Source organism: Trachurus japonicus, chromosome 18 (assembly GCF_045865225.1).
Source record: "Trachurus japonicus isolate A0001 chromosome 18, Traja_1.0".
NCBI lineage: Eukaryota > Metazoa > Chordata > Actinopteri > Carangiformes > Carangidae > Trachurus > Trachurus japonicus.
The window spans coordinates 13,107,989-13,121,063 of record NC_140924.1 but is presented as its reverse complement, the minus strand read 5'-3'; the positions used below and the strand labels follow the sequence as shown (position 1 = coordinate 13,121,063).

The 13,075-nt window shown below is 41.9% G+C and overlaps 1 protein-coding gene and 1 long non-coding RNA gene across 2 annotated transcripts; both read left to right on the top strand.

Moving 5' to 3' along the window:
• Window positions 1-586: 586 nt before the first annotated feature.
• Window positions 587-9,872, top strand: rab1ba (zRAB1B, member RAS oncogene family a). Its single transcript, XM_085806313.1, has 6 exons — window positions 587-660; window positions 5,250-5,322; window positions 5,433-5,528; window positions 7,578-7,673; window positions 9,173-9,304; window positions 9,479-9,872. The coding sequence occupies exons 1-6, from the start codon at window positions 647-649 to the stop codon at window positions 9,671-9,673; spliced, it is 606 nt and encodes a 201-aa protein (XP_085662439.1). The 5' UTR covers window positions 587-646; the 3' UTR covers window positions 9,674-9,872.
• Window positions 9,873-10,150: 278 nt separating this feature from the next.
• Window positions 10,151-13,075, top strand: LOC146968842 (uncharacterized). The gene is made up of 2 exons (XR_015034243.1): window positions 10,151-11,693; window positions 11,730-13,075. It is a non-coding gene; the product is annotated as an uncharacterized LOC146968842 (long non-coding RNA).

The following is a 13,075-nucleotide window of genomic DNA, read 5'->3' as shown; positions in this document are numbered from 1 at the left end:
AAAATACATGAATAGATATATTTTTGGTGCTTTTGTTGTCTGTTTAGCTTGATTTCTATAATGAACTACAAATCCCAGTATGGTCATGTGACAAAATTATAAGACTTTAACGTGGGATTTTGGATGAAATTCTGAGACAACCTTTACATATATGATCATTTCAATACTTATATGATCATGTCAATATTGACTGTTTCACCCGGGCCTAAAAATACACAAATAGATATATTTTTTGTGCTTTTGTTGTCTGTTTAGCTCGACTTCTCCAATAAACTACAAATCCCATGACGTCGACGTCAGTCATTTTTCTTTAGGGACACGTTACTCTACGTCACTTCCGCACCTGCGCGGCCTTCATCTTAAAACTACTCGCTAGCAACGGACACTGAGGAGCTGTGTGAGAGAGAAAAAAAGGCAGTTAATATACTTTACACCTTTACCGGGCAGAAAACAGGGATATGTCCGCAAGAATCGAGGATATATGAACCAGGCCGAACAGGGGACGGTACAACAGCAGCCCATTTAAGTGCCTCGGATAATAACCGGACCTTTCTAGTCATCTTTTTTTTTCTTTTTCTTTTTTTGTTGCCGGAGTACTAGGAAGGAAGAGTCGAGTCACCGACAGAAAAACATCCAGAGTGAAACCATGAATCCTGAATAGTGAGTTTAACATCAAACATCCCCACTGTAAAAACACCTTATTTTGTGTTTCGTCTTTTTGTTTAGCTACCTTTTATCAAAATGCGTCAGAAACTTAGCATTAAACATTAGCTGTGGGTTTTTTTTTGTGTGTGTGTGTGGTGTAACGTTAGCTTTACTCCACGGAGGTAATGCTAAGCTAACAGCCGTTGAAATTAATGGCAGCATTAGCTACGAGCTAACAGGGCGCGGACCAGCTCCTTTAATGTGTCGGTTTGTCTGTGGACGTCGTCAGCTGACAGCTCCTTCGCCGTCGTCGTTGTTGTTGTCGAGCCGTGACAAATGTAAAAAAAAAAAAACACACACACAAAAAAGCTAACGAAGCATCCTGGTGCCGTTTGAAAAAAGAAAAAGAAAAATGTGTTTGAGACTGCAGCCGTAGATTAGACTGGAAAACGGTAACAATGCGTGAAGTAGCACGGTAACAGATACATTTTTTTCTTTTTTTCCTCTTCCAAACGAATCTTTATTTATGTCCAACAATGAACAAAGTGCAACAGAGAGTATATACAATCAGATATTTCCAAATCTCAATAACACAAATGGGACAGCATGAAATAATAGACTAAAAAAGAACATTGACAAACAAAATGAAATAATAATAATAAAAGATGATGAAATAAATGAACACATAGGAACAATAGAATCTATATAAAGTGGCAGACAAACTTAAATAAGGTATTCTGATGAAAATTGACTGGCTGATGAACATTTCGTATTATTATTATCATCAATATGTCTCAGAGACTCAAAAAACAAAATAAAGTTTCAGTGAAACAACATAAATGATGGGGTTGTTTTGGACATTTTTTAGCTTTGTGGATGTGAAATTTACAATGTTGTGTTTATTATTTTGAGAGAGAAAACAAGCAAACGAACAAAAATATTGTATTTGTCCGGTAACAGATGATGCCTGTGTGTATGACCTCTGACCTGGGTAAACAACTTCACCCCATGTGTGTTTTCTTCTTTTTTTTTAATCTTAAAGACACGTCCTCTGCCTTTATGGGCCCAGTTGCATAATCTACATATATTATTTAACCCCCTATCTGTCCGTACAGGTCACTATATTCACCATATCTCTGTCTATTAATGTTATATTGCACTTTTTCTGCTATTTATTCACCGACGTGCTTTGAACGTCTCAGCAGCCTGTTTCTCAATCATGTTGTAACTAACGTGCTATCTCCGCTGATATCTGAAGCCAGGCTGTAAGGACAGGTGATACGGCAGGTAGCAGCTGTTGGACGGACGACCCTGTGAAAGGTGGAGGTGGACACACGCCGGCGTCCCCTCTGTCGGCAGCAGCACATCCTCCAAAAAACCCGGTCTAACGAGCTCCGTGAACATCCCACACCCTTAGCAGACACACACTTTAATGTCCCTGCTGTGTGTGTGTGTGTGTGTTTACTGACACACTGGCTCAGCTCGTCTCTGGTTAAATATACCTTCTATATTACCTACAATTACACCCACGTGGTGTCGTGGCATAATGCACCTGGCCCACATTATTTAAATTTAAACATACTTGCAAAACCAATTATGAATGAATAATGAGTATTTATATCTACGAATATGTAAAAGTGACTTAAACTAGCTTTTTAATTAACATTCATCCACTGCTGTCTTGGTGGACTGGTTTCAATAGGATCAATTTGAGGTCCCGATTCAATTAGATATGGATTAATTTAGAGATATTTCAGTTTTAATACCAATTTTGCTCGGTTATGAAAGAGATTTTCACAGAACTAAGAAAGATGTAACTCTCTAACCTGGTGCTTTATCAAAAAATATCAATCTTTACATACAGAATTGACCCAAAAGCAGTTACATTAATGCACATTTATTTAATACGACCCTCTACAGAAGTAAACAGCGCAACTCAAGATTTAACAGAGGAAACAAATTGCAGACATTAAAAGATTGATTGATTTTATGAATCGATGTCAGATCTTTTCAATTAGGGTTGACATGAATCTGGAAATCCCAGCCCTAGAATAATGATCATTTATATCTATATTTTCCCATGTAAACGTGATTAAATGTTCTGTTTAATGAACATTCATCCACTGCTGTCTTGTTCTTAACGTCCAGTCTTGGTGGACTGATTTCGAAACCCGGTTATTTACTATAATCTCAACAAGGACAGTTATGAGTCAGGTGATGTGAAACCTGAGAGTTAAAAAAGGGGGTTTATCATCTGGTGCCAGATTGTCAGGTATTTTCCAAACACCCTCCTCCTCCTCCTCCTCCTTATTAGACGTGGTGGAAGTTAAACTGCACCGGTGTTTTTACGTTATTGTCAGAAATACCAGAAGTTTCAGCTCTGGTGTGTTAATATTTTTTTAAATTCTTTGAACAACTTTTTTCGTTGTTTTTGTTTTAGATTATCTCTCGACATGTTTTCAGGATGTCGTTGAACATTTTAAATCTTTTGTGAGAGGAGCACATGTGTGAGCAGAAAAACCTGATCATCTTCTACAAAGTAAAAGTGTTTTGGCACAAGTTTTGAACACATCACATGACACACACAACATCCTGTCTCAGTGATGCTGTTGTCGCAGTGATTGTGTTGTCACGTTTGCTGCCTCATCAGACCGAGGATCGGCGGCGGCCGCGGTGGCATCGCACCACATCAACACGCAGCCGTGTGGAAATGTGACCTGGGCTGATTTTGCAACAACGCTGCTGCTGCTGCTGCTGCAACATTAGTGACATATTGTCAGTCGATTGAGTGTCGGGCTGTGATAAACACACACACATACACACACAGTCTCAGTTTCCTATGACACAAGAATAGCCCTGGTGGTGTTGGGTAATTTCTCTACAGCTGTCTGGGGGAGGTTGTTTTCTGCCCCGTGGTTGGTCGGAGGGTCGGAGGGGTTGTTTTTTATTTATTTATTATTTATTTTTGTCGGGACAGTCTATGTCTGTGTCTGTCGGTAGTGAGGATCAGGCCAGGACAGAAAGTCGTGTTTACGCCCGTTGAGCCCAGGTACGACCTGATCAACCTGCTGCAGGTTCCAGATCAGCTGCTGCTTCACCTCTTGTTTACAGTCTGTTGCTCCACAACCTCCCTAACGCTGTGGGATTTATACATTTATATACGTATAAAACTTTGTTATTGACAACAAATCAGCAAAATGCGGCAGAAATGTGATTTTTAAGTAATATTTAAAGGGATAGTTCAGCATTTTGGCAAATTGGCCCATTGTCATAATAGCAGTAGGTTCGTTACCTTTAAATGTCGGTGCAAGCTATTTTTAGAACGGCGGAGCAGAGCCGCGAGCTGCTCACAGCTACGCTACGGAGGCTAATGGGATTTCTTGGTTTCCCTCATCAAACTCATCAAATACACAATCCAACAACTCCAAAACGCTCTGGTGGACAAGTTGTGACCTGCACATTCACCACGCTATGAGATAATAACAGAACGTTACCAGACAGAGTTGTTTTAGAGGGAAATTCATGCAAAACCGATGATGCGTGTTGCATTCAGGGGCAGTTTTTCAGCAAGCAGTCTCTGCATTTCCCTCTAAAACAACTCTGTCTGGTAACGTTCTGTTATTATCTCATAGCGTGGTGAATGTGCAGGTCACAACTTGTCCACCAGAGCGTTTTGGAGTTGTTGGATTGTGTATTTGATGAGTTTGATGAGGGAAACCAAGAAATCCTATTAGCCTCCGTAGTGTAGCTCTGAGCAGCTCGCAGCTCTGCGCTGCTGTTCTAAAAAATAGCTTGCACCGACAATTAAAGATAACGAACCTACTGCTATGACTATAGGGGTTATGGCAATGGGCCAATTTGCCAAAATGTTGAACTATCCCTTAAAGCGTAATATCCTCAGATAGTTAGGACAATAGAAGGATGACGAAACAACAAGAGATTTTTTAAAAAAAGAAAAAGGAGCATATAAATGTATCTTAACAGAAAATTGTCCCATTTTAGTGAACCACAGAGACTCTGATAACGTTATCTTGAGTTACAGTCATGCGAAAGCAAAACAAACAACCTTATCGTGCTCATAGTTTATGAATGAAGTCGTGTTACACTAAGTTTACACTGATTTAAATAGAGATGATCTCAGGTAGAGAGTGCTGTTAGATGATGCAGCCTCAGTGTGGAGAGGGAGAACACACGTTTCTGATAATGATCGGTTATAAAATGTCCCATTAATCCGACATCGACCTGTCAGTAATCAATACTTTTCTCTAAACCAATCGGAGCCTGTTTCATCAACAAACACACCAGTGAACACACACACACACTACTGTCGTCAGCTCCGAATGTGGATCAATCCTCCGCTGGAAATAGTCCCAACAAACGCTCGTTGATTTCCTCCTGTTTGAGTGACACTGTCTAAAAAAAAACTGCAGCCGTTACTAAGCAACACGTTTGTGAGGACCAGGAAGTCACATCTTCTCATCGTCAACAATGTGTTGGTTCATCTGTGTGTGTGTAGCAGTCTGACCTGTGACATCGGTGTGTGTGTGTGTGTCAGGTTGTGTGACTTTAACCAACTGCTGTGTGTGTGTGTGTGTGTGTTTCAGTGACTATCTGTTCAAGCTCCTGCTCATCGGAGACTCTGGAGTGGGGAAGTCCTGTCTGCTGCTGCGCTTCGCCGTAAGTCCTCCCTCCGTCTCTCTGAACGCCAAACATCTGGTCTGACCTCTAACATCTGGTCTGACCTCTAACATCTGGTCTGACCCCTCTCTTCCTCCCTCTGCTCACAGGACGACACCTACACAGAGAGCTACATCAGCACCATCGGAGTGGACTTCAAGATCCGCACCATCGAGCTGGACGGCAAGACCATCAAGCTGCAGATTGTGAGAACACAGACACACACATGCATACACACTGCAAAAACTCAAAACCTTTCCAAGACTATTTGTCTTATTTCTAGTCAAAATGTCTCATTTCTAGTCAAAACTAATCTCTTTCCACTTAAAATGAACTTGTTTTTAGATCATTTTCACTTGTTTCAATCAAATTTTCACTTGAAATAAGTAAAACAATCTGCCAGTGAAAGCAAGTTTTTTTTGTGCTTGTAGTAAGAAAGAAAAACTTGCTCCACTATCAGATTTTTCTACTTATTTCAAGTGAAAATCAACTTGAAAGAAGTAAAAAGTGTTTAAAAACAAGTTGCTTTTATGTGATGAGTCTTATTTTTTAAGTATAATGAGATTTGTTTTGACTAGAAATGACATTTTGACTAGAACTAGGACAAATATTCTTGGTAAGATTTTGAGTTTTTGCAGTGCACACACAGACACACACAAGCCTCACCTGAGCCAGGGCTTAAGTCCAGCCATTGTTATGAAAACACACTAGAGAGAGAGGACAGAGGCCGAGCTGTAACTGGAGCCGGTTGTAGTTAAGGGAACAGACCTACGTATACTGCTGCTCTCAGATCAGCCTGAACCGATAAAACACAGTCTTTTCCTTGTGTTTCTTCTCCGTTTACAAACTGGGATGTCTGAGCTTTATGTCATAAGAAGGAAGCCGCTGTACGAGGCTGATTGAGTTCACATGACACCACATCATAACTCCTTCACTGACCAAACCAGAGTGAGCGACACCAGACTCTTTGTGACTGTGGCTCTAACAGTGATACTTCTGTTGTGTAACATGTGAGCACTGACTTTGCATAACAAATGATACACATTAATACCAGACATGTAAATAAACGGTTACACACACACACACAAATATAGAGAATATGATGTGTGTGTGATTTAGGTTTGTATGCATCTGTCTTTTACCAGAGAGTACAGTGAGTAGTTATGAATGATATAGCTAAATACATACTACCCCCTTATTATATAGGGAGAATGTAATAAAGATAGACTTAGTATGAACCTAAATATGCTAATATTGGTATTATAAAATTAAATATTTTATATATATTGGGAATAATAGAGCTCATCGATGTGATAAATATATATTATACGGGCAAAAATTGTAAATTTCACTTTCACTTCTGTGCAAAATGGATGATGTGATTTTTGTTGAGTGTCTTTACATTGTGTGAATATGATTTGTTGGACACAACACTGCTGACTGTGCACCTTTGCTCCTTTATTATATGTTGGATCAATCACTTACACTTTCAATTACATTATTGATTTAATATCACATCCCACATGTATGATGATATGATTGTAGTTTTATAGAGGAATAGTGATAGAATTCATTTTACACAACACAATAATACGTGATAACTGATAATATTATCTAACAATAATCATTTTAAAAACATGAATATTAAAAATACAAAATCATATTTGTCAGTCAGAGTGAATGTTTTTACATTGGATTATTATTCTTTTTGACCCTGGAGGTTCGAGTCCATCTGTCCGTCCAACACACACACACAGAAATAGATTAATGACTATAAAGCTGTTAGACTTTGGCACAGAGCTGCTGCCAACAACATCACATCAAAGTTTCTGTTTTTATTTGTCATAAAAGCCCCAAAATAGAAAAGTGACGATTCCCTCATGAAGCTGCTTGTTAGATTTTTGGGCCAAACGAACAGAAACAGAAACACTGAGGCTGAACCGAACTGTTCAACTTCACATTAACTCCACTCTGCTGCTGTTATTAACTCTATTACCATTAATTATTTCACATTAAAAGCCTTCCACAAGTGTTTCTAATAGCTGTTGTCCCTTATCTTGATCTTAATCCTGAATATAATTTCTTCCTCTTAACTAAATCGTAACCTGTGAACTTGTGTCTGATGTCGACTTCCTGCTCCCTCTCACTGTCCCATGTGTCTGTTCTGTCTGTGCTGAGGAACAGACTCTAATGTTCGATCCCCTCTGTCTTCTCCTGTGTCCCTGTGTTTGTCTCCGTGTGTCTCCGTGTCTCAGTGGGACACTGCAGGTCAGGAGAGGTTTCGCACCATCACCTCCAGTTACTACCGAGGAGCCCACGGCATCATCGTCGTCTATGATGTCACAGATCAGGTGAGGTCACGTCTTTAGAAAGACCTTACTGTCATTTAGCCTACCTTACTTTACCTTACCGTCCTTTACCTTACCTTACTGTCCTTTACCTTACCGTCCTTTACCTTACCGTCCTTTACCTTACCGTCCTTTACCTTACCGTCCTTTACCTTACCTTACTGTCCTTTACCTTACCGTCCTTTACCTTACCGTCCTTTACCTTACCGTCCTTTACCTTACCTTACTGTCCTTTACCTTACCTTACTTTACCTTACCGTCCCTTACCCTGCCTTACCTTACTGTCCTTTACCTTACCTTACTTTACCTTACCTTACTTTACCTTACCGTCCTTTACCTTACCTTACTGTCCTTTACCTTACCGTCCTTTACCTTACCGTCCTTTACCTTACCTTACTGTCCTTTACCTTACCTTACCGTCCTTTACCTTACCGTCCTTTACCTTACCGTCCTTTACCTTACCTTACTGTCCTTTACCTTACCTTACTTTACCTTACCGTCCCTTACCCTGCCTTACCTTACTGTCCTTTACCTTACCTTACTTTACCTTACCGTCCCTTACCCTGCCTTACCTTACTGTCCTTTACCTTACCTTACTTTACCTTACCGTCCCTTACCCTGCCTTACCTTACTGTCCTTTACCTTACCTTACTTTACCTTACCGTCCCTTACCCTGCCTTACCTTACTGTCCTTTACCTTACCTTACTTTACCTTACTGTCCTTTACCTTACCTTACTGTCCTTTACCTTACCTTACTTTACCTTACCGTCCCTTACCCTACCTTACCTTACTGTCCTTTACCTTACTTTACCTTACCGTCCCTTACCCTGCCTTACCTTACTGTCCTTTATCTTACCTTACTTTACCTTACAGTCCCTTTCCTTACCTTACCTTACTGTCCTTTACCCTACCTTGCCGTCCTCAACCTTACCTTACCGTCCTTTACCTTGCTGTCCTTAACCTTACCTTACCTTACCGTCCTTTACCTTACTGTCCTTTACCGTCCTTATCCTTGCCTTACCGTCCTTTACCTTACTGTCCTTTACCGTCCTTTACCTTGCCTTACCGTCCTTTACCTTACTGTCCTTTACCGTCCTTTACCTTACCTTACTTTACCTTACCTCATGGTACTTTATCTTACCAAACCTTACTGTCCCTTACCTTACTTTACTTTACCATCCCTTACCTTACCATCCTTTACCTTACCTTACCATCATTATCTTAACCTTACCTTACTTTACCGTCCCTTACCGTCCCTTACCGTCATTAACTTAACCATACTGTCCTTTACCTTTCCATTAAGCTTACTTTACCGTCCTTAACCTTACCATACCTTAAAAAGAAAAGCCTTACAGACAGCTGTAGCAGCTGTAGCAGCTGTCAGCTGTCTGTCAGCTGTCCGACCTAGTATGTGGTTAAACAGTTGGTAAACTGTGTTGAGCTCCAGTTTTGAGTCTGATACTGACGCCGTCGCCTCTTCTCTCTCTCTCTCTCTGTGCAGGAGTCGTACAACAACGTGAAGCAGTGGCTCCAGGAAATCGACCGCTACGCCAGCGAAAACGTCAACAAGCTCCTGGTGGGAAACAAGTGCGACCTGACCACCAAGAAGGTGGTGGACTACACGACGGCCAAGGTAGGACTGCTGCGTCAGCGTTAGAGAACAAACAGGAAGTGGGCGTTTCCTTCCTGTGTCACAGTTACAAGAACTTCTACATGATTCTGTTAATTAGGACAAATTCATAATAATATAACGCCAACACGCTACATTTAGCTCATCTTCAATCAAACCTTTTATTTAAAATTTCAGGAGTTCGCCGACTCCCTGGCGATCCCGTTCCTGGAGACGAGCGCCAAGAACGCCACCAACGTGGAGCAGGCCTTCATGACCATGGCCGCCGAGATCAAGAAGCGCATGGGCCCCGGGGCCACGGCCGGCGGCGACAAGCCCAACCTCAAGATCGAGAGCACGCCCGTCCGGCAGTCGGGAGGAGGCTGCTGTTAGAGCGGACGAGCTGCGCCGCCACCGCCACCGCCTCCACCACCTTCACACTGACATCGGCCCCTTGTCTTCTCCTTCTGTGACCCCTCCCCCCCCCACCACCACCACCACCATCATCATCACCACCTCATCATAACACACTGTAACACACCGGCTCCTTCATCATCATCCTGAGTCACCAAACACTGCAAAAACCCAAAACCTTTCCAAGAATATTTGTCTTCTTTCTTGTCAAAATGTCTCTTTCCACTTAAAATAAGACTCATCACCTAAAAATTAACTTGTTTTTAGATCATTTTCACTTGTTTCAAACTAATTTTCACTTGAAATAACTAGAAAAATCTGCCAGTGAAAGCAAGTTTTTTGTGCATTGTAATAAGAAAGAAAAACTTGCTCCACTATTAGATTTTTCTACTTATTTCCAGTGAAAATATGCTTGAAAGAAGTAAAAAGTGTCTAAAGCTAAAGTCAAGCTGAGATTTGTTTTGACTAGAAATAAGACAAATATTCTTGGTAAGATTTTGAGTTTTTGCATTGGAGGAGAAAAAGAAGAAGGAGGCAGTGAGGGAGACACTGAGAGGACAGAGAGAAAACACAATGAGGGGTAATGATTTAGAGGAGAAGATGAAGTTTAGAGTTGATCTGCACACACACACACACACACACACACACACACACACACACACACACACACACAGGTGCGCTGTAGGTGCAGTGTACAACAGTAGGAGGTGTTCCTGTGTTCCTGAATAGCAGCAGCTCTGACTCATCGGTGCCATTTATTGATGAGGATCCAGGGGAAGCCTCCTCCTACTCTTCCTCCTCCCCCTCCTCTTCCTCCTCCTCCCCCACCTCCTCTTCCTCCTCTGCTCCAGGCTCTTCAGTTAAGTCTTAACCTCATTTATTTACATTAAATCGATTCATCTGTACAGATTTAACATCAACTCAAGAGTTTCTCTGTACGTCGACGATGCTCCGACTCGTCTCTCAGTTGTTGACTTTGTGTACAAACACACACAAAAACACACACACATACACATATACTTACACCTGTGTTTATTTGTGTGAACACACCTTGAAGCTCTCGAAAAAGTACAAATGTGTTCAGACTCTTTGACTCAGACTGAGCTCGGAGCCGTTTAGCGCAGCAGAGTTAATGTTAGTGAAGGGTCGTCGTTTAACCTCGGTGTGACCCCCGTCGTTACGCCAGGAGGAGGATGAGGAGGAGGAGGCCCGGTTAGTTTCACATGGGAGTGTTAGAGCTGAGGAAGAAGAGGAGGAGGAAGAGGAGGAGGAGGAGGAGGAAGAAGAAGCTGTAACATGAACTGTTAGTTTGTCTTTTCAGTCGTCGAAAAGCTTCATTTCATGCGCAGGAAGGAGAAGATGAAATGACAAAACGCTGTAACATTCAGCACCGTGACCTCCACCAACAACCACCGTGACACTACACATGACAGGAGTCAGAGGGCAGACGGAGGAGGGGGGAGGGGGAGGGGGAGGGTGTGTGTGTGTGAGAGAGAGAGAGAAAGAAAGAGAGAGTGTGTGTGTAGTAATAGAAGTTAATTGGCAATATCCTGCATTGATCTTATAATTACTGTTTTATTATTGTTGTAGTTTTATCCTTTATTTGATTTGTGTGCAGATGAAGCCGGGATGGAGATGTGGTGGCGGTGGTGTCGTGTTGGGTGGGGGGGGGGCGTGTCTGTTTCAAAAGTGGGCGGGGCTTAACGAATAACGTCCTTCCTTCCTTGCTTCCTTCCTTCCTTTAAGGAGGTCGTCGTTTTCTTCTCTCCTCCGCGTCGCTCGTCCGGTTTGTGCCTCTTGTTTTACTCCGATTGTCTCGGTCTCGGTTTTGCGTACACGTGTCTGAGGAAGCCACGAGAAGCAGACGTAACGTTTTTCGTGAAGTAAAGCCGACTGAAGCTTTCATGATGGTTTAGCTGAAAAAAAAACAAACAAAAAAACGGTAACTTGTCCTCTGAGAAGCAGCAGAAAGCTCAGTAAGTGGACCTTGAGTTCAGATGTTTAGTAGGAGGAGGAGGAGGAGGAAGTCCAGTAGGATCAAACTAGAGCCGCTTAGTTTCTCCCTTTAGCGATCGGATTCGTCTTAGTTTGACGTCAGAGCTCGGCGACGCCTTTTATCAACCTGAGACGATGCGAGAAGAAGCATCAGGACCTTGTTAAGACTTTTTTTTGGACTCAGTCTGATCGTGTCTATTGCGCGTGTGTCTGTTTGTGTGTTGGTTTGTGTTGCGTTCAAAGGCGTCTGGACGTTCAGGGACTGACTGGTCGTAAGGTTTTTCGGACCGGATATGAAACTCCCTGCTCCGATATCGTCGTCGTCGTGAACCTCCTCTCCCTCCTCGTTCTCACCTGAGTGTTTCAGGTACTACGACTCGATGATGTAACTAACCACCAAGGAAAATGTAGCTGCGATTAAAATGCAATTTTTTTCTTTCTTTCTTCATCATCGTCCTCATCTTCATCATCATCATCATCATCCTCCTCCTCCTCCGTGTGTGTCTTCTGGTCAGAGAAGCTTCATCGGCGTCGGTTTACACGTTTATTTTTAACTTTTCCTCGAGCTGAACTGGAACGAACGCTGTAGTAGAAACTCACAGTCGAGGGGGGGAGAGCGAGAGGGAGGCAGTGTGTGTGTGTGTGTGTGTGTGTGTGTGTGTGTGTGTGTGTGTGTGTGTGTGTGTTCACATAGCGGGGAGGGGGGTCGTGTGTAACATTCCCCAGCTTTTCAAGACATGTGTTGTTGGTCTCACTTGAGTAGATGCAGAACAAAAAGCATTTCAACACACAAACACATACACACACACGTACGTACGTATACTGGACATTTTGATGACTGATTTATTTCCTCTTTTTTTTTTTAACGAGTCTTGATGTTCTACTGATTTTACTGTGTCATTGAATACTCTACTGTGTTGTCTGGTCTAGGGGAGTTTGGGGGAGGGGGCAACTGGGTGGGAGTGGGAGTGGGAGTTGGGGGAGGGGTTATCGGGGGGTATTTTGCTTTTGAATGTGATTCTGATGAAACTGCTTGACTTTTTTCTCTTCGGTTCTCTTTTTTTTGTATCGGTTTGGGTTTGTATCTCGTCGTTTGCACACCTGTTCATTCGTCGCTGTTCATTGGCTCAATAAAGACCCTCACCAGGTGTTTGTTAATAATAATAATAATGATTAAAATAAAAAAAACTACAACAACAGCAACAACAAAAAAAGCACTGGGCGAGAACTTCCTGTCACTCACCCTCTGTCTTCTTTCTGCTCGGCGCTGTCTCTGCTCAGTTTGATCATGTTTTCTTTCTTTTTTTCTTCTTTTTTTTCTGTAAATATTATAAATATATATATATCTATATAATAAAATGATGAAAAACATCGACATCAACACGA